Source organism: Chelonia mydas, chromosome 8 (assembly GCF_015237465.2).
Source record: "Chelonia mydas isolate rCheMyd1 chromosome 8, rCheMyd1.pri.v2, whole genome shotgun sequence".
NCBI classification, from domain to species: domain Eukaryota; kingdom Metazoa; phylum Chordata; order Testudines; family Cheloniidae; genus Chelonia; species Chelonia mydas.
Window position 1 is genome coordinate 92,297,272 of NC_057854.1, and position 17,687 is coordinate 92,314,958.

Sequence of the window (17,687 nt, forward strand, 5' to 3'; positions counted from 1 at the left end):
CTTATGCTCAAATAAATTTGTTAGTCTCTAAGGTGCCACAAGTCCTCCTTTTCTTTTTGCAGATACCGACTAACATGGCTGCTACTCTGAAACCAGTATTTAGATTGTTAGCTCCACAGGGCAGGGGTTTACAGGTTCTTAAACAGAGCAGAGCATGTTGCTGGCTTTTTTTCAAATTGTTAGCAGCAGCAAGAAGATGGGAAACCGTGCTGAACTGTGGCAAGCCAGCCTATGTTTGAAAATGGATCTACCTTGGTGTATGGACACCTTTTGAGACTTAGTTTGTCCCATCACTCACCCTGCCCCCAACTCTCTACTGCTCACTCATAGGCCGTCCTACTCCTGCCCCCATTCCCCAATCAGGGTACTCCTCTAGAACCCTCTTACCTCTCAATCTTGTCCTTCCCATACACCAACTGAAACCTTCCACCTAACCCCTAAACTCCACTCCTGATTATTCCCAACACATCTCTTCCTTCTGCATCCTGGCCCCCGGCTCATACACAAGCTCTTTGCAGCTGGAACCTCACTCATACACCACTGATAACTCCTGCCCCCAGACAACTCACCTGCCTTCCACCCCCTCCCTCTAGTCTCTGCCCTGCCCTCACATAAGCTTTCTCAATTTGGCAGACAAATGCTGCCTAGTGAGTGGCTCCATTGCAGAGCTCAGGTTGCATATCTGTAGTGCTGATCGTGGGCTGCTTCTTGCCACTTCAGAAGCAGAGGCTGTGAAAGGTCCTGAGGTGCCATAGACAACTATACAATTCACACTGCCCCAGGTGTGACCCTTAGACGTTCTGAACAGGGAGGTCCATCTGAGTGAGGCAGAGCTGGCTCCAGGTGAAGATATTCTGCACTCCACGCCCCTGAGGGACTGGAAAGGGAGGAGCCAGGTCTGGGTGCTGCAAGACTGGTGCTCAGGTGTACTGTGCATGCCCCACCTTCCCTTGGCTTTTACTTCTACAGCTCTCTGGAGTGTAATTGCTAACAGCTGCTGGGGAGAGAGGAAGTGAATCTCTGTAAACGCTGGCTGGAGACAGTGAGAGTAAAATATGCTACAAAGCTGAGCTACTCGGTGGCTGTTGGACAGTTGAGAAGACATGGAAGTAGTAAGTGTTGTTATATCGTTGTTGCCTTTGGCTTTGCAATGCTAGGGCTAATGGATATTCCCCTGGGACATGTTTGCTGTTTGACTTTTTCTTGCTCTGCTTTATAGTTTCAGGTGATTGTCTTTGTGACTAGGCAACAGGTGTGGAAATAACCTCTGAGCGTTGCCTGAGGAGGACATCCCAGACAGCCTGTCTGCTCTCTGTTTCTTCTGGTTAGCTGGGGTCTCTTGTCCTGCTCCTGTGGTGGAAACTTAAGGGGCTGGGGAAGAAACTTCAGCTGGGGGTGTTGTGTTCTCCATTAACAATGCCTGTTTCTCCTAGTTCTGATATCAGCCTGTACTGAGCTCCTCTTCTCCATTTGCATCTAAGCACGGGTGGACTTGCAGGAAAAATCTAGGTAGCTAGTTAACAGGTGATGCACCTCTTATTGTGAAATAGAGCAGTCCGGGAAGTATGTGGCAAGTTTTCAGCTATCTGTGTTGAGTGTGTCGTGCAGGGTCAGAGTGCAGTTGGGATCCAACAAGACAAGCTCCTCTGATCCATTTTCTGTTCAGACTTCACCAACCAGTAACTTTCACAAAGGGGATTGCAGTTCTTTCTCTCAAATCTGTCATGTGTACTGTCTGAGTGACAGTATGCTTTCTTATACCAAAATATTAAATTGCCAATTATCCTACATGTGTATAGATTGATCTAGCAAGATACTATTACCAGCACCAAAATCCCCTAGCTGTTCCTCTTTCTTTAGACAGATCCTTTGTTTTGCTTTTTCTTTTCTTTTCTTTTTTTTAATTGGGAGGTATTTATATTGGAATAGCAATTTATTTGCCAGGGGAAAGTCAGTTCCCTGGCTGTAAAACATCAGTAGCTTTCAAGCCTGAGAATGTCTTTTTTTTTTTTTAAGTTGGTGTTGTACTTGCTAAGTGTATTATGACTACAGCAGGGCAAATAATTCACTGACTACTTGCTGCAAGTTTCTGGTAATCTCTTAAATATAGTGACTTGGTGAATTCTCTTTCATTGCCTGACTGGCTCTAATTTATAGCTAGCTGCCTCTGACCACAGCCTTGAGCTCTGTTATCTACTCTCAGAGGGCTGACATGGAGACTTGGTATAGAGGGACTACTAGCTTGCATCGAGAAATGTACTTATGGATTGAGGTGCTGCTTTGTTTTAAGGCTGCACTGAGGTTAGCCACATGGTCCATCTGAGTGTGACTGACTGTTGTCACACAGGCTGAATCTGTGCAAAGGGTTTGCAGTGAGTGTTGGACCCCCTCTAATCAGTCAGGTTTGAAATTATCATGATTCTGACGGGAGGATGTTTATATAGCTAAAAGGCCTGTGAATCTTACCCGGACATCTCAGTTCTACTCCTTTCTCCACCAAACATTCCCTGGAAGTCCAGTGCCCTTTACCTGTTTGGGCACCTGGTGGTCCTGGAGACCCATCTCCCATTTTGTATCTTTTGGAGACAGGTCTGTACCACTCCTGTGGCTTTTGGAAGCCCTAGGAAAAGACCTATCCCCACCCAGAACAGGCAACTGGAAAAGAAAATACATCCTTTACCCCCTGCAGCAGTTTTATATTGTCAAGTAGGGGAGCGGGGGGCTTGACTTCTAAGCACCTCTGATGCCTGGAATTGAAGCTCCCTAACTCTGTGAATACTTGATTCCCAGGGAGCCCTGAGGCTACTGTTAAATGCCATTTAAATTAATACGTGGGCCAAAGGTGTTAACATAACCTAGTTGAAGAGCAACATTAAGCAGTTTAAAAGAAGGTTCTGGTTTGGTGTACAGCGACCTCAACCTGCATAGTACGATGGCAAACACCATTAAAAATCACTTTAACCCAGCGGTTGGCAGCCTTCGGCCCGCAGCCCAGCAGGGTAATCCGCTGGCGGGCTGCGAGACGTTTTGTTACGTTGATCGTCCTCAGGCACGGCCCCCTGAAGCTCCCAGTGCCCGCGGTCCGCTGTTCCCAGCCAATGGGAGCTGCGGGAAGTGGTGTGGGCCTCAGGGATGTGCTGGCTGCCACTTCTCGCAGCTCCTATTGGCTGGGAACAGTGACACACAGCCACTGGGAACTGCGGGGGCTATGCCTGCGGATGGTCAATGTAAACAAAACGTCTTGTGGCCCGCCAGCAGATTACCCTGATGGGCTGCATGCCGAAGATTGCTGACCCCTGCTTTAACCTTTTTTATTAAGGATGAAGAAAAGAAGGGAAAACAGTGAAAGCATTTGAAATTAAGATATTAAGTAAGGCTTTAATTTTAACAACATCTCTTGTTCCCTTGCCCTTACACTGGAGAGTTTGTGTTTTTAGAAGGAAAGCTGCCCTTGTTTGACGGTCTCTTAGATGGTGTGAAAGACTGTAATAACTGTCCTTGTGAAGAAAAGAGAAGTTAGCTGAGATGGGCTGGAACTGTTGCTGTTGAAATCTAATCCTGTAACCTAGAAGATACACGCGAGAGGGGAGAGAAAAGAACATCAAAAGCAGAGAAAACAGCTTCTGTCTCTGGTGTTGACTCACATGCACTTGCAACCTCGCTGCTGGTGAAACACCGGCCCAGCCCATGGCCTTATCGGTCACACTGAAACCTGGTTAACTTGTAGCAGGACTAGGCTGCTTAGGGCATTGCTGTTGCTTCTTTCTGGTCACGCTGCTGTAAGCTTGTTGCAAAAAATGTTGTCTTAAGCAGAAGGAACGAGAAAAGTAATAAGGTGAGGCAGGAAAAGGGCGCCGGGGATCAGGGGAGAGATACAGGGTCACATCTCAGGTGGTGGGGTGTGTCAAATGACTTCCTTTCTGGCCCAATTTGGTCAGGACATCTCAAGATTAGGGTGAAGAAGGCTAGGAGTCCTTGGGGGACAGGCGTGGCAGCAGCCATAATGGTGAAGCTCACTCCGGTTGCTGATTTTGGCGTGGAGGGGGGAAGTCTTTCCTTAAGGACCCCCAAAAGGGAGTGATGGATGGAATATCCTGTAATTATTTTGTCTCCTATTCAGGTCTAGTTTCCAACACCTCAATTCTAGTTCACCATTTCTAGTTCCACGCTCTTCTTATTTACCCAGCATGGTCTTAACGCAGTCCTTGAGTTCTGTCAGCCGGCCTCTTCGTTTGGACTGATTCATTCTTTGTCTGCCTTCTGCAACTCTTTCCACCAGCATTTGTTGTTTTATAGATTATTGCAACATCTTATGAAATTACATTCACTTTTTACAATTGAACTCCCAATTAGAGTAAATTTGTAGTTATCACAATAGTACCATGCTAATCTTTACAGGTTACTCTCTGCCTGCGGTATTTTCCTTTCTTACCACATTGGGTGCTTTGGTTGCTATTGTAGGGTGCGCTTCAGGCTATTTCCTATTTCTACTCCAGAAATTCATGGGGATTTGGGGAAGAAGTGACCGTATATTGGGAAGAACCTCAAGATACCTGGTAGGTTGGTAGGGGTGGAGGGCCACCATGGATTTCATTGTGAAACTGACCTCTGTAGGATTTGTCTAGCTAGCATGTGCTTGCGTCTCTTTACCTCCGCTATTACATTTGCGGTTCGACAGTGTCCTCATTCACTTGGTCTTGTTTCCATAACAGGCACCCTCCTGCATGGAATGTTAGATCTGCTCAAGTGTTATAACTTTTCACAAATAATTTGCCCAGCTCTAGTACGTATGGTCGTGCCAAGTGTGCCTTTCTTAGGTCTGTGTTTCATGGGCATACAAAGTGTAGCAAGTGCCAACTACCTGAATCTGACCAGGTTTGTGATATGTGTTTCCTTTTCAAGAAGTGTGGGGAGGGGGAAGGTGGGGAGAATTGGAGAGTCTAAAGTACTATGGCTGCAGTTAGTCTAGAAATATTATAAAGCTTTAACAACATCTGCACTTAAAAATCACTCTTCCTTCCTAGATCCCGTGTCTGCAAAGTGGGGGGGGAAATAGCAGTTCAGCAAAGAACACGGACACTTAAAGAAGCCAGGGTGAAACTAGATAATCTGTCAATTAATTAAGCAAAGTGAATTATAGTTGCCATTTCAAGGCAAGAGAAATAACCTGAGGGAAAGAGGGATTTGTATTCACATCCTTTTTAATTAAGGCAAGGGTGGGGAGAGGGAGGACACAGAACAGAAGACAGAACCATTAACTCTTGCCATCCCATTTTACCATTAGGTGGTTAACAAACAGGTGTGGGTTTAATGAACTACGTACACTGTACCAAAGAAGACCAGTCTTGTCTAACATGCTGATTGCGTTTATAAGCACAAAAATACTGGTTTCCTCATGTACGGTTGCGTATGTCTCATGTATTACCCAGTTTCTCATTGGTACCATTAAACACCTGAAATGCATTTAAGGAGCTATAAACAGTGTTAAGTCCTTCAGGTGTTGCTTCAGTATACACAGCTGCTTGGTGCCCCTGCAACAGAAACAATGGCACCTGATTTTGTCCCGTTGTCCGTTTGGTGTACGTGTGGCTCTCTGTGGTGACTTGGACAGGGGGTGAATCAGTTTTTCTTTCTTTCCGGAAATCTCCATAATAGACTAGTCCAGCTTCTTATAGTGAATCACACAGCTGGCCCCAATTATGAAATATAATAAAAGCAATTCACTCTCCTCTGCGGGTAGGTTCTTTACATCATACGCTGTTATGTGAAAGTAATATTACTGAAAGGGGTTATTCAAGAGAAATGCAGTGTTTAATAAATTGTGCAATTAAATAAAATTCAGTAAAACCTCAGTATGCTATTCAACTGTTCTGCCTTAATGTTAAGGGTCTAAACACTTCTTCTGCCCTGCCCCCACCCTGAAGAAGGAAGTTCTGTCCTAAATTTTTTCCAATTTCCTCATTAGACAGGTTCTCATGAAGTATCGCAATTCTTTGCATTGAACTAAATAGTTAACCTGGTGCAGTGCACCTAATGTAATCATGGCATATGACAAGTTTTATAGAGCAGTCCAAGTCCAAGGACTTGAATAGCTCATAAATTTGATGTCCGGCTTTCTTTAGTTTTAGTCAGGACTGAATTCAAAAAGTGTATTGCAGATAAATATCACAGACTCCTTATTTTTCATCATAGGACAGCAAAATGCCTGGGACAAACCTACAAAGTTCACTAAACTTTGCCCACACCTTTTTTTAAAATTTAAATTAAACAAGTTTGGGGTTTTTTTGTTTTTTAATGCTAATCTTTCAGGCAAATGTAGAAAACTGACTTTTACTGAAAATATATTCTCCTGCCTGGATAACTTGCCTTTCCTACCCCATGTTATGTGTTTATCTGGCACGCTGAATGAGTAGTGGTGATTATAAATCTGAGGATCAAGGAAAGTGTTGGAAATCTGATACAAGTTCCATGCTGCACTGACCTGAGATAGAATAAGCGGTAATTCACTCATTCTTTTAACAGGTTTCAGAGTAGCAGCCGTGTTAGTCTGTATTCGCAAAAAGAAAAGGAGGACTTGTGGCACCTTAGAGACTAACCAATTTATTTGAGCATAAGCTTTCGTGAGCTACAGCTCACTTCATCGGATGCATGTAGTTGTAGCTCACGAAAGCTTATGCTCAAATAAATTGGTTAGTCTCTAAGGTGCCACAAGTCCTCCTTTTCTTTTTGCGAATACAGACTAACACGGCTGCTACTCTGAAACTTTTCTGAGAAGGAGACTCTAGAAAGCTAGTCTGTGGGTGGACAGGGTATTAAAGGCTCTGGCAGCAGCAGGCGCACATGACTGTGTTTCATGTCCTTAAATAAAACAGTTTTCTTAATGTCAGTTAGCTTGTATCATTCCCAGCACTTACCTCCATCGGCCCCTGGCCCCCACGCTTCATTATATTGAAACAATTAGCACTTGAAAAGTACTAGCTTATAGAAAAGGAGTACTAACCAATTTATTTGAGCATAAGCTTTCGTGAGCTACAGCTCACTGAGGCGTGGAACTAGTGATGAGTCAGTCTTCATTTGGGGGCAGATCAACTGAAATCAATGGATCTATGACCAATTTACACCAGCTCCCTTCTTGTTTCCCTATTTGGTGTACGCAGCTGCCTTCTTACCAAAAATACATCCTGGTGGATGTGTGTACGTGAAATTTGCTCTTGATTTGAAGAAATCTTTTGGCTCAGCTGCTGCTTGGTTAACCATGTCTCTCTGGTAATAATAGTGCGTCCATCAGTCTCAGAACTTCCTCTAGGACTCTCCTTTCACTGTGCTGTCATTCAAAGGGGTCCCTGAATCCCAGTTCTCATCTCCACCTCCCTCATTAGTAATGACTCCTCAGCCCTTGTCTCTCACCTCAGCCCTGATCGGGTGTGGTCTGAGTGTCTTCTCATGCCATTGTCTTTAATGGAATATTGGTGTGTTCAGCGCCTTGCGGGATGGTAATGAGTGTAACCAAGCAACTGTCTTCCAATCCGCACCTATGTGGGTCACTATCCAGTGTACCTGTAGCTGTGTCGATCCCAGGATGTGAGAGAGACAAGGTGGGTGAGGTAATATCTTTTACTGGACCAATTTATGTTGGTGAGAGAGACACGCTTTCCAGCCCCACAGAGCTCTTCCACAGGTCTGGGAAAAGTACTGCCGGCATCACAGAAAAATGCAGGCTAGAACAGAGACTTTAGAATAAGTAGTTAGGACATATTGTAAGGATCTGTTGGAGGTAGAGTGGCCCATTAACACCTCTGCAACAAAGGGACAAAAAGAGCAGGTGAGTGGGTTACAGATTGGATTTATGGCATATTACAGCAGTATTTCTGTTCAGTCCATGATTTTTAGTGTTTAGCAGAGCAATGAATTTCAGCTTCCAGGCTTGTCTCGTCTTTTGAAAGTGTTGTGCAGGTTTCCTTTGAGGATGCAGTCTGATAGGTCAGATCGCTTTGCAGAAAGCGTTCATCCACAGGTGATAAGCTGATCTTTCCTGTGTGAGCTCATTTAAGAGTTTGAGTAGCAGCCGTGTTAGTCTGTATCCACAAAAAGAAAAGGAGTACTTGTGGCACCTTAGAGACTAACCAATTTATTTGAGCATAAGCTTTCGTGAGCTACAACTCACTTCATCGGATGCATAAAGTGGAAAATACAGTGAGGATGTTTTTATACACACAGACCATGAGAGAGAGGGTTTTTTTTTTTTTTCATGATCTGTGTGTATAAAAATATTATGCATCCGATGAAGTGAGCTGTAGCTCATGAAAGCTTATGCTCAAATTGGTTAGTCTCTAAGGTGCCACAAGTACTCCTCATTAATAGTGTAGTGATTGTCTCATTTCACCCACGTAGTTATAGGGACACCGCGTGTTGTGATAGGCATGTGTAGGATCCATGGATCTTGAAAAGTGTTGATCATTGTAGCAGTGGAGATGTATTGTTCTGGCAGTGTCTCATGCCACTTTGCACTGCTGTGTTGTGGGGAACTTGCCACTGATGATGATCTTGGAGAGATTGTGGTGATGGTTGAGGCCAACCAGAAGTGGGGTTTGAGGATGGGGTCCCCACTGAGTATGGATTGTAGTTGTTTGATTACCCCACATGGATTCCACTGTGAGGTGACAACTAAGTGTGTCATCAGAAGGGATTTTATTTTTGCACTGAAGCAAGTTCTCTTGGGGTGTTTGCGTGGCCTGTTCCATGATTTGATCTACTTCTCTGGGGGAGTGTCCTTGTTTGGCAAAAGCTTGTCTCTCTCCAACAGAAGTTGGTCCAATAAAAGATATTACATCACCCACCTTGTCTCTGTGTCTGAAAGTCACTGTTTACTCCTTTTGGAGACTGTAAGTCAAGGGCAGGGGTTTATGCTGAAGTAGCTCGTCTAAATTTAAACACGAGACTTAATATTGGTCTTCTGTTTAGTTTCGGGTGAGCGGTATGGTGTTTGCACCCTTTGGCAATTCACGTAATGTCTTTTGTAAATGGCCATTAAATTTTAATCCACTTTTCCACCAAATGAACCGTCTGGACTAATTGCCTCTTTGGAGAATGCCAATAACCTTTCTGCTGCTTTTCCCCACCTTTAGGAAGGCATAAGTGACTTCAGAGCACTCAGAGCAAAATTTCAAAATGATGCCAATTTTTCAAATACTGTGTCACAACCACCCAAGAAGCCTCCTGCAGAAGGTGTACATCTACCAAGCTCCGACACTAAGGGTGTGTCCAGTCCCAGAATCCTGAACCAAGGGAAAGTGCTGGAGTCTGAACAAAAGAGAGAACAACTTTGTTTTGCCGTGCATAGCTCAGGGCTAATGCAGGCCAAACCTTTGATATTGCCTAGGGTCAAGCATGGCAACTTGTACCTAGCAGGGAAGAATGAAGATACAAAGAATAAAGCTTTGGAGGGATCCCTTTGTGGAGATGCACCTCCTAGAGGGGATTCACAGAAACCCTGTCCAACTTCTTGCATTTATCAGCAGGCAGCTGTTAATGCAAATTCGGGGGAAGGACTGTTAAACTCCTTCCATCATACTCTGCAGATCTGGGAAAGTGCTTCAGCTCAGAATGACAGAAAGTGTGCAGTGCTTCCGCCGCCGCCGTGTGTAAGTGGGAATCCTTCTGCTCAGCCAGGGGTTCTGAACGCTGCCCTCGGAGCAGAGAGCAACAAAATGAGAAGTACTTGCTCCTTCCCAGCGCTGGATTTCTCTACCCAAAAGAGATCTCTCCCAGACAGCAAAATGTCTGTACTGCCCCAGTTTTCATCACCTCACTGTCCATCCAGAGGTTACAAGAGCACTGAGCAAAGCCCTAAGGTGACTGGATTCTCTCAGCCTGCTTATGATCCACACAAGCCAAGTGAGACCTCTCAGTATCTGAAAGGTAAATCCAACCTCTCAACATTTACGTGGTATTTATATGGCATTCTGCCAGTTTTGAGGCTCAGCTATGAAAACTTTAATGCAGATCCAAAAGAGAGAGCATATAGGATCAGTTTGGATGGGTACCTACATGCTGCAGAATTGAACAGGAGGCTTCCAGAGAGAACTCTCTTCTAGTGGTGCTTCGCCGTAGCAAGATATGGCGAGAACTGATATGTAGGGGTGCACAAAACTGACAAATAATTTTGGTAGGAAAAGAAAGGAAGGTGAGTAACTGGCTAGCTAGGTCCTTTCAAACTCTGTTGGGGGGGCAGAGGACTGTGGGGGGGGTGGGCGGAGTTCAAGTTCTGGAAACAAGGTTAAGGAGGAAGAATGTGTTTCATTTGAATCAGTTTGCCTTCCTTACACTGAACATTGGACAGACTGGATTCTTATGCCATGGTATTCATGTTTCATATGCGCTGCAAAAAAATTAAGGAATTTATTTTCTATAAAGCTAGCTTTTGAGTAAAAATGGAGCTGGTTTGAATCCTCCAATCTGTACGTTTCCCCCAACTTTGGGAAGTTCAGGTCCAAACTAAGAATGCGCTTGCTCCTTTGGGTATTTCTTCTAGAAACGTGCTACCAAGGAGGTATTGAGCAGCAAGTTCATTTTATCAGCTTCAGATTTAGTGCCAAAATATTGAAAAGATTAAATCCTTAGCCCTGCCTTGAGTACAGGGGACTGGATTAGACGACCCTCTCTAGTTCCCTTCCAGTTCTACGATTCTATGAAATCCTGTTTGCTCTGGAAAGCTACCTTACTGGAACTGCATATTTAAAAAAGTTATACTGCTGAAGTCTAGAAAATGAAAAACTTATTGGCACAGAAAATTCAATTTTTTTTAACAACAAATCAAGAAACAGATCACTCTCAAATGTGGCCCCATTGTGTAACAATCTGAAGAAACAGAAAAAGAGCCTTCTGCTTTCTTACTACTACTTACTTCTCCTCCTTCTGTAGCACCACTGAAAAATCAGGCCCCACACTGAGTCAGTGTCTACATATAAAATGAGAATAGGCAAATTTTAACTGGGAAGGAAACTGTTTGACATTCCTACCAATTTTTGCCAATTTATGCAAACAGTCCTACATGCATTTTACTGGAAATGAGAAGTAATAACTGACTCTCTCCTTGTGGCTCTTGTTACAAACAGCATCAGAACCTTTCCTCCATCAAGCTGGCACAGAAAGACAACTTGATGTCAAGGATAGCAAGCCTCCAAAAGTTAAACCACTTCCTTCAGTTGAATCTCTTGGTTCCCCTCCAAAGAAACCTCTAAGGCCCCCAAAAGTGAATCTCTGTGCCTTCCGGCAGTCAGCTCCACATGTCAACAGAAAAAACAAAACAGGTAAGAGATTTTTTGTCTTGGTTTTCAACCAGCTCTGCTAGAAACTCCTTTGATTTTAAGTTTTCTGTCAGAAAATGCCATTTCATCGAAGACCTTGTTTACGCGACACGGCACCGTGAGCTACGCACTGCGCCGGAAGGCAGTCCGTGTCCATGCTCGCTGGTGTGTGGGGCAAACATGGCAGTGAAAGGCTCTAGCAGGGGAAATTGTGGGGAAAGGCTCCTAAGGGAGCTGCCAGAGCCTTTCCCCATGCTTCCCTGCTGCAAGAGCCTTTCACTGCAGTGGGCACTGTTTGGGTGTGTAGAGAGCTGTGTAGGGTATACACCCCGGGGCTGAGGCGTATAGGGCATTCTACTCACCTAAGACATGCATTACCATATACCCATGCTATCTGGGCATGTAGCATCTGCACTCTACATGCCACTGCAAATGTATACCTACCGTAACTTGAAATGTTTTGTGGGAACAGGGTGGATTTTTTTTTTTAAAGACCTTTTGGATGGAAAGGGAGTCAAGATTTTGTTTTGACGGTTTTTTTGGGGAGGGGGTTCAGATTCAGAACCAAAATCAACTTAAAATTTCCCATGGGACAGAGGCCATTTTCCTACCAGCTGTAATTTCTAGGCATTCTTTTATAATGATTATTATTGCTGACAACTGCAAACTAGCTGCTCAAAATGTGAGCTGATTTGTATCCCTCTTTTGACTATTTCAATGGGAAGTTCCATAAACTTCTGACAATACAGCTGTGGACATGCACAATGAAATCAGTAGGAGTTGGTGCATTAATGTCCTTCTTTTTTTTTTTTTTTTTTTTTTTTCTCTTCATTGAAATTCAGTGAAGCTTTAAACCCTCAAACATTGAGAAACAAAACTTTTTGTCGGGATAAACTTAACTCACTGGAACTGTATGTGTGGGATACTATGGATTACTGACTGAGTTTCTTATCTTACGTCTGCACTTGGATGTAGTGGCATGATTCCCATCTCACATAGTGCAAGTATGTCATCTCTCATTGAGCTAGCCTGTTAAAAATAGTAGTGTAGCCATTGTGGTGTGAGCTAGTTGCCTGAGTGCAAACACTCCCGGACCGTGTGTGTGTACACACGCTCAGGGTGGCTAGCATGTGCTACGCTGCTATTTTTAGAGCACTAATTCAGATGAGTGCTAGCACAAATATCTGCAGAAAGTTGGGAAACCTTTAATACCATTCCCACGAGAACCCTAGGTCTTGCATTTTCTGACTTCTAATTACATTTAAAATTATAACCTATTGTTACATTACTGAAAACTTTGTTTTAAAACTTAACTTATACCCTTTTTTGGCCATCTCCCTTTGCTGGTCAACTATTTATCTACAGAAAAAGACCATGGCCATACTAGGTCAGACCAATGGTCCATCTAGCCATTGGCCAGTGCCAGCTGTTTCTGAGGGAGTGAACAGAACAGGGCAATTTATTGAGTGATCCATCCCCTGTCATCCAGTTCTAGCTTCTAGCAGTCATGCGTTTAGCAACATCGATGGTCAAGGACACAACTCCAGGCTATCTTGGCTAATAGCCATTGATGGACCTGTCCTCCATCCATGAACTTGTCTAATTCTGTTTTGAATCCAGCTATCCTTTTGGCCTTCACAACATCCCCTGGTAATGAGTTCTACTGGTTGGCTATGCCTTGTGGGAAGAAGTACTTCCTTATGTATGGTTTTTAAACCGGCTGCCTATTAATTTCATTGGGTAACCCAGAGTTTTTGTGTTTATATGAATAGGTAAATAACAACTTCCTCCTTCATTTTATCCACACCACTCATGATTTTTATAGACCTCTATCATATTCCCCCTTACTCATCTCTTTTCCAAGCTGATTAGTACCAGTCTTTTTAATCTCTCCTCATAGGGAAGCTGTTCCATGCCCCTCGTGATTTTTGTTGCCCTTCTCTGAACTTTTTCCTATTCTAATTTTTTTTTTTTTTTTGAGATGGAGCAACCAGAACTACAGGAAGTATTCAAGGTGTGGGTGTACCATGGATTTATATAGAGGCAGCATGATATTTTCTGTCTTATTATCTATCCCTTTCCTAATGGTTCCTAACATTGTTAGCTTTTTTTTTTTTTGACTGCTGCTGCACGTTGAGCAGTTCAGAGGACTATCCATGATGACTCCAAGATCTTTCTTGAATGGAAACGACAAATTTTAAACCACATTTTGTATGTATAGTTGGGATTATGTTTTCCAACATGCATTACTCTGCACTTATCAACATTGACTTTCATCTGCCATTTTCTTACCCAGTCATCCAGTTTAGTGAGATGCCTCTGTAACTCTTTGCAGTCTGCTTTGGACTTAACTAGCTTGATTAGTTTTGTATCGTCTGCAGATTTTGTCACCTCACTGTTTACCCCCTTTTTCCAGATAATTTATGAATGTTGAACAGCACTGGTTCCATACAGATCCTTGTGGAACTGCTGCTATTTACCTCTCTATTGTGAAAACTGTTTATTGATACCCTTTGTTTCCTATCTTTTTTTAACCAGTTACTGATCCATGAGAAGACCTTCCCTCTTATCCTGTGACTGCTTAAGCACCTTTTGGTGAGGGACCTTGTCAAAGACTTTCTGAAAATCCAAGTACACTAGATCACCCTTATCCACATGTTTGACACCCTCAAAGAACTCTAATAGATTGGTGAGGCAGGATAGTTGAAATCCCCCATTATTGGGTTTTCTGTTTTTTGTAGCCTTTCTAATCTCCTTGAGCATTTCAAAATCCCTGTCCTGGTCAGGTGGTCGGAAGTGTATATTCCTACCACTATCCTCTTGTTCAAGCATGGAGTTTCTATCCATAAAGAGTCTATGGTACAGTTTGATTCATTTAAGATTTTCACTGTAGTTGACTGCTTTCTTTCACGTATAGGGCCACACTCCAACCTACTCTGCCATTTCCATATATATTGTAGCCTGGTATTACTGTGTGCCACTGATTATCATTTGTTCCATCAAGTTTCTGTGATGCCTATTGCATCAAAATCCTAATTTAATACCGGGTATTCAAATTCCCCATCTTAATATTTAGACTTCATGTGTTTGTATGCAATCACTTATAAAATTGGTCAATATTTAGTTGTCTGCCTTCATGTGATGTAATTGAATGGGATTTTTTCATTTGACTGGTTTCTTTTCAGTCTCAACTATAGGCCTGGCTTGATCTGAGTAATTGGAGGTGGGTGAGGCCTCGTTTCTTGGGAGATAGGATTAGGGAGGTAAATGAACTGGTAAGCTAGAAACAGAATGTCTGTACTAACTAAGATAAGGGGGGGGGAGAACACCTGGGGAACCATTTACAGTGGGTAAATATGTCATGCTTGTACAGAGCACAGTGACCAAGCCAATCCATAAATGTATATAAAGGAAGAGGTTTGCTGTGTAACTTCTGGATATTTGGTATGCCCTGTACCCATCCCCTGTGCTTCAGCCTGATCAACTCAAGTGTAGTTTAATTGTATGCAAACAAAGAAATTTCAGTGACATGTTTTGAAGTCTAACTGAGTTCTTGGGAACCGAGTGGGTAAGGTCTTGGACTACTGAGTCAATAGGTGGTGGGGCAGCTTCTAAGACCCTATCTGTACTTTATCAACTTTTGTCCTCTCCTCTTTACTAGGCTATAGAATATCCCCTTTAATGAAGCCTCCTCTAAGGATGTCTGTCTGAACCATGTGGTCCTCCGCATCTGTCAGCTTTCCCTCAGCTGTTAGATTAAAGACTCCTCTATGACTTTTACATGACTGCAGTCTGGTTCGGTTTTGGTTTAGGTGGAGCCCATCCTTCCTGTATAGGATCCTCCTTCGCCAAAAGGTTCCTCGGTTCCTAATAAACCTAAATTCCGAACACCATTTTCTCATCCACGCATTGAGACTCTGCAGTCGGGGCCGGCTCTAGGTTGTTGTGGGTGTTTTTTTGCCACCCCAAGCAAAAAATTTGCTGCCCCAAGCTCCGAGAGCACAACTGCCCAAGCAAAACAACTCCCTCCTCCCCAAAAACACAAAAAGGGATGTCCGGAACGCCGCCCCTGGAATTGTGCCGCCCCACGCACGTGGTTGCTTTGCTGGTGCCTAGAGCCAGTCATGCCTGTCTAACTGCCCCTTAGTGTGGAACTGGAAGCATTTCAGAGAATGCTACCATGGAAGTCCTGGACTTTAATCTCTTTCCTAGCAGCCTAAATTTGCCCTCCAGGACCTCTCTCTCCTACCTTTCTGTATGTCATTGGTACCTACATCTGCCACGACCACTGGCTCCTCCCCAGCACAGCCCATAAATCTATCTCGATGTTCGGAGAGGTCCACAACCTTCGCACCCTGCAGGCAATTCACCATGTTCTCCTGGTCATCACAAACTCAATTAGCTATATTTCGAATGATCAAATCCCCTATTACTGTACTAGTACTAGTACTCCTTTTTTTCCAGGGAAACAGAATAACTGCGCATACGAAGAGGTATACAGACAAAAGATTTTAATTTTAATGTTTACACCTGGAAACTTGTGTCAATTACCCCTCTTTGCCACATGGTCCTCTGTCACGCTGACTACTGTGCTACTCAGCCCATTCTCTTGTTCCACTGTAGTCTCGTGTTGAATGCCGTAGCAACCATATTTTGTTTGCCACTTGTCAAACGCTGTTGTTTTTATTTGCAGCTGTTGTAGAAGATGACTACATGACTCCTGAAAAGTAAGTGTGTGGATTTAACTTTAGGCTACAGAAACATATATTTACACTAAAACAAACAATAGTTCCTGTCAGAATTTTAAGCTCTTCTTCTGAAGGTGGGACATATTTGTAAACAATAAAGTGCTACTTTTATAATTCCATTATGCACAATTCTTGCATTTAAGTGACACTGAAAGAATCCTCCTGAAGAAAGCACTTTGTATAATGTGTGGGGATTCACTAAATTACATGTCTGACTGGTAGAACTCCTATTCAAGAAGACCTGGGTGGCTGAGGGAATTAATAATGGGAGTTCCTTCTCTCTAGATTATCTGTTTTGAATATAGCCTGGACAGGTCTTTGAGTGACTAGGCTTTCCTTGCTGCCAGTGTGAATTGAGTTGGTGTTCCTTGCAGACACACATGTCTGAAAAGTACCACCAATGAGAGTGTCAGATATTTGCTGAGTCGAAGGTTATGTCTACACAACCATGGTAAGTCAACCTACGCTATGCAACTCCAGCTATGAGAATAACGTAGCTGAAGGCGACATAGGTCAAGTTACTGTGGGGCCTACACCGGGGGGGTCAATGGGAGTAGAGTACAGGGGTCAACTGGAGAGCGATCTGCAGTTGATTTTGGGGTTTTTACTAGACCTGCTAAATCAACTGCTGCTGGATCGATCTCAGAGCATGGATTCCCTGCTGTAGTGTAGAACTGCCCTAAGATATGAATGACTAGCAACCAATTTACCCTCTTATACTTAGGCGAGGTCCTGATAGACACATAAAATAAGAACTTAAAGCTTACACAAGCTATAAACTTTACAACAATAGAGGAAAGGAAATTACAAAATTCCCCAAAGTCTTTAGAATGTCATGAGGTGGTAAATGGAGACGTTTGAATCTGGGAGAGCTAGGTTCATAGGTGGCTTGTGAGCCGACCTTGCAGAAAAGAAGTCTTAAAAGAACAATGCTTAGACCAGGAGACCTTGTTCTCATCTCCTGTCCTCTGTTCACTATGAACATTATTGAAAGGCTAGAGCGTGTGTGTGTGTGTATCTAGCCGGTTCTTGCTAGTGCTCCTTTGTTTAGCCTGCAGTAAACACTACATGACTTGCTTTCAGACAAGCTGTCTTCTGGTTTCAGAGCAGATTGTTCACCACACCCACGTGTGTGGGTATCTCCCCAACCCCCCTCATTTCCCATATTCTCCAGCTTGATGTTTTAGAAATGAAATGCTTTGAGAACTGTTGCCGAAACACAGACCTGGCATAACCTGCAGGTGCTGGAGCTTTACTGTTCTCCTTATCTGTCAGCAGAAAAGGATTTTGATCTTTCGTTCTGTTTATGCAGAAAGCACAGCCCTAAAATACATGAGATTTTGCTCCCCGCTCTTGGTATTTTTTTTTTTTTTATTTTATACTTGTGTGATCTTTGGAATGGGATTTGCATTGCTAGTGTTCTAAACTGGCCACCTCATAGGTACCTCTTTGAGCCCAGAGCAGTACACTGATTCCTAGGTACTCGTATGCTTAAAGTTTAAGCATGTGTTTTAAGTACCTTGCAGAACTGTGCCCAAAGACTTAAATAAAAATAAAGAATCTAAGGCCAAGTGTCCACATTAATAGTCTTAATTTGGCATTTGGAATCTCCCTACTGATGATGACCCCATAA

At 43.4% G+C, this 17,687-nt stretch overlaps 1 protein-coding gene across 4 annotated transcripts in view; it reads left to right on the forward strand.

Annotated features, from left to right (window-relative positions):
* Positions 1 to 884: 884 nt before the first annotated feature.
* Positions 885 to 17,687, forward strand: part of FYB2 (FYN binding protein 2) — a 45,447-nt gene continuing 28,644 nt past the window's right edge. For 3 of the 4 annotated variants that reach the window (XM_043520741.1, XM_043520742.1, XM_043520740.1), the window contains exons 1-4: positions 903 to 1,112; positions 9,126 to 9,918; positions 11,115 to 11,309; positions 16,000 to 16,033. In XM_043520741.1, the coding sequence (XP_043376676.1) occupies positions 1,104 to 1,112; positions 9,126 to 9,918; positions 11,115 to 11,309; positions 16,000 to 16,033 (1,031 nt within the window). In that variant the 5' untranslated portion in view covers positions 903 to 1,103. Of the gene's footprint in view, positions 1,113 to 9,125; positions 9,919 to 11,114; positions 11,310 to 15,999; positions 16,034 to 17,687 lie in introns of all 4 variants that reach the window. The other variant, XM_043520739.1, reaches the window with a different exon arrangement.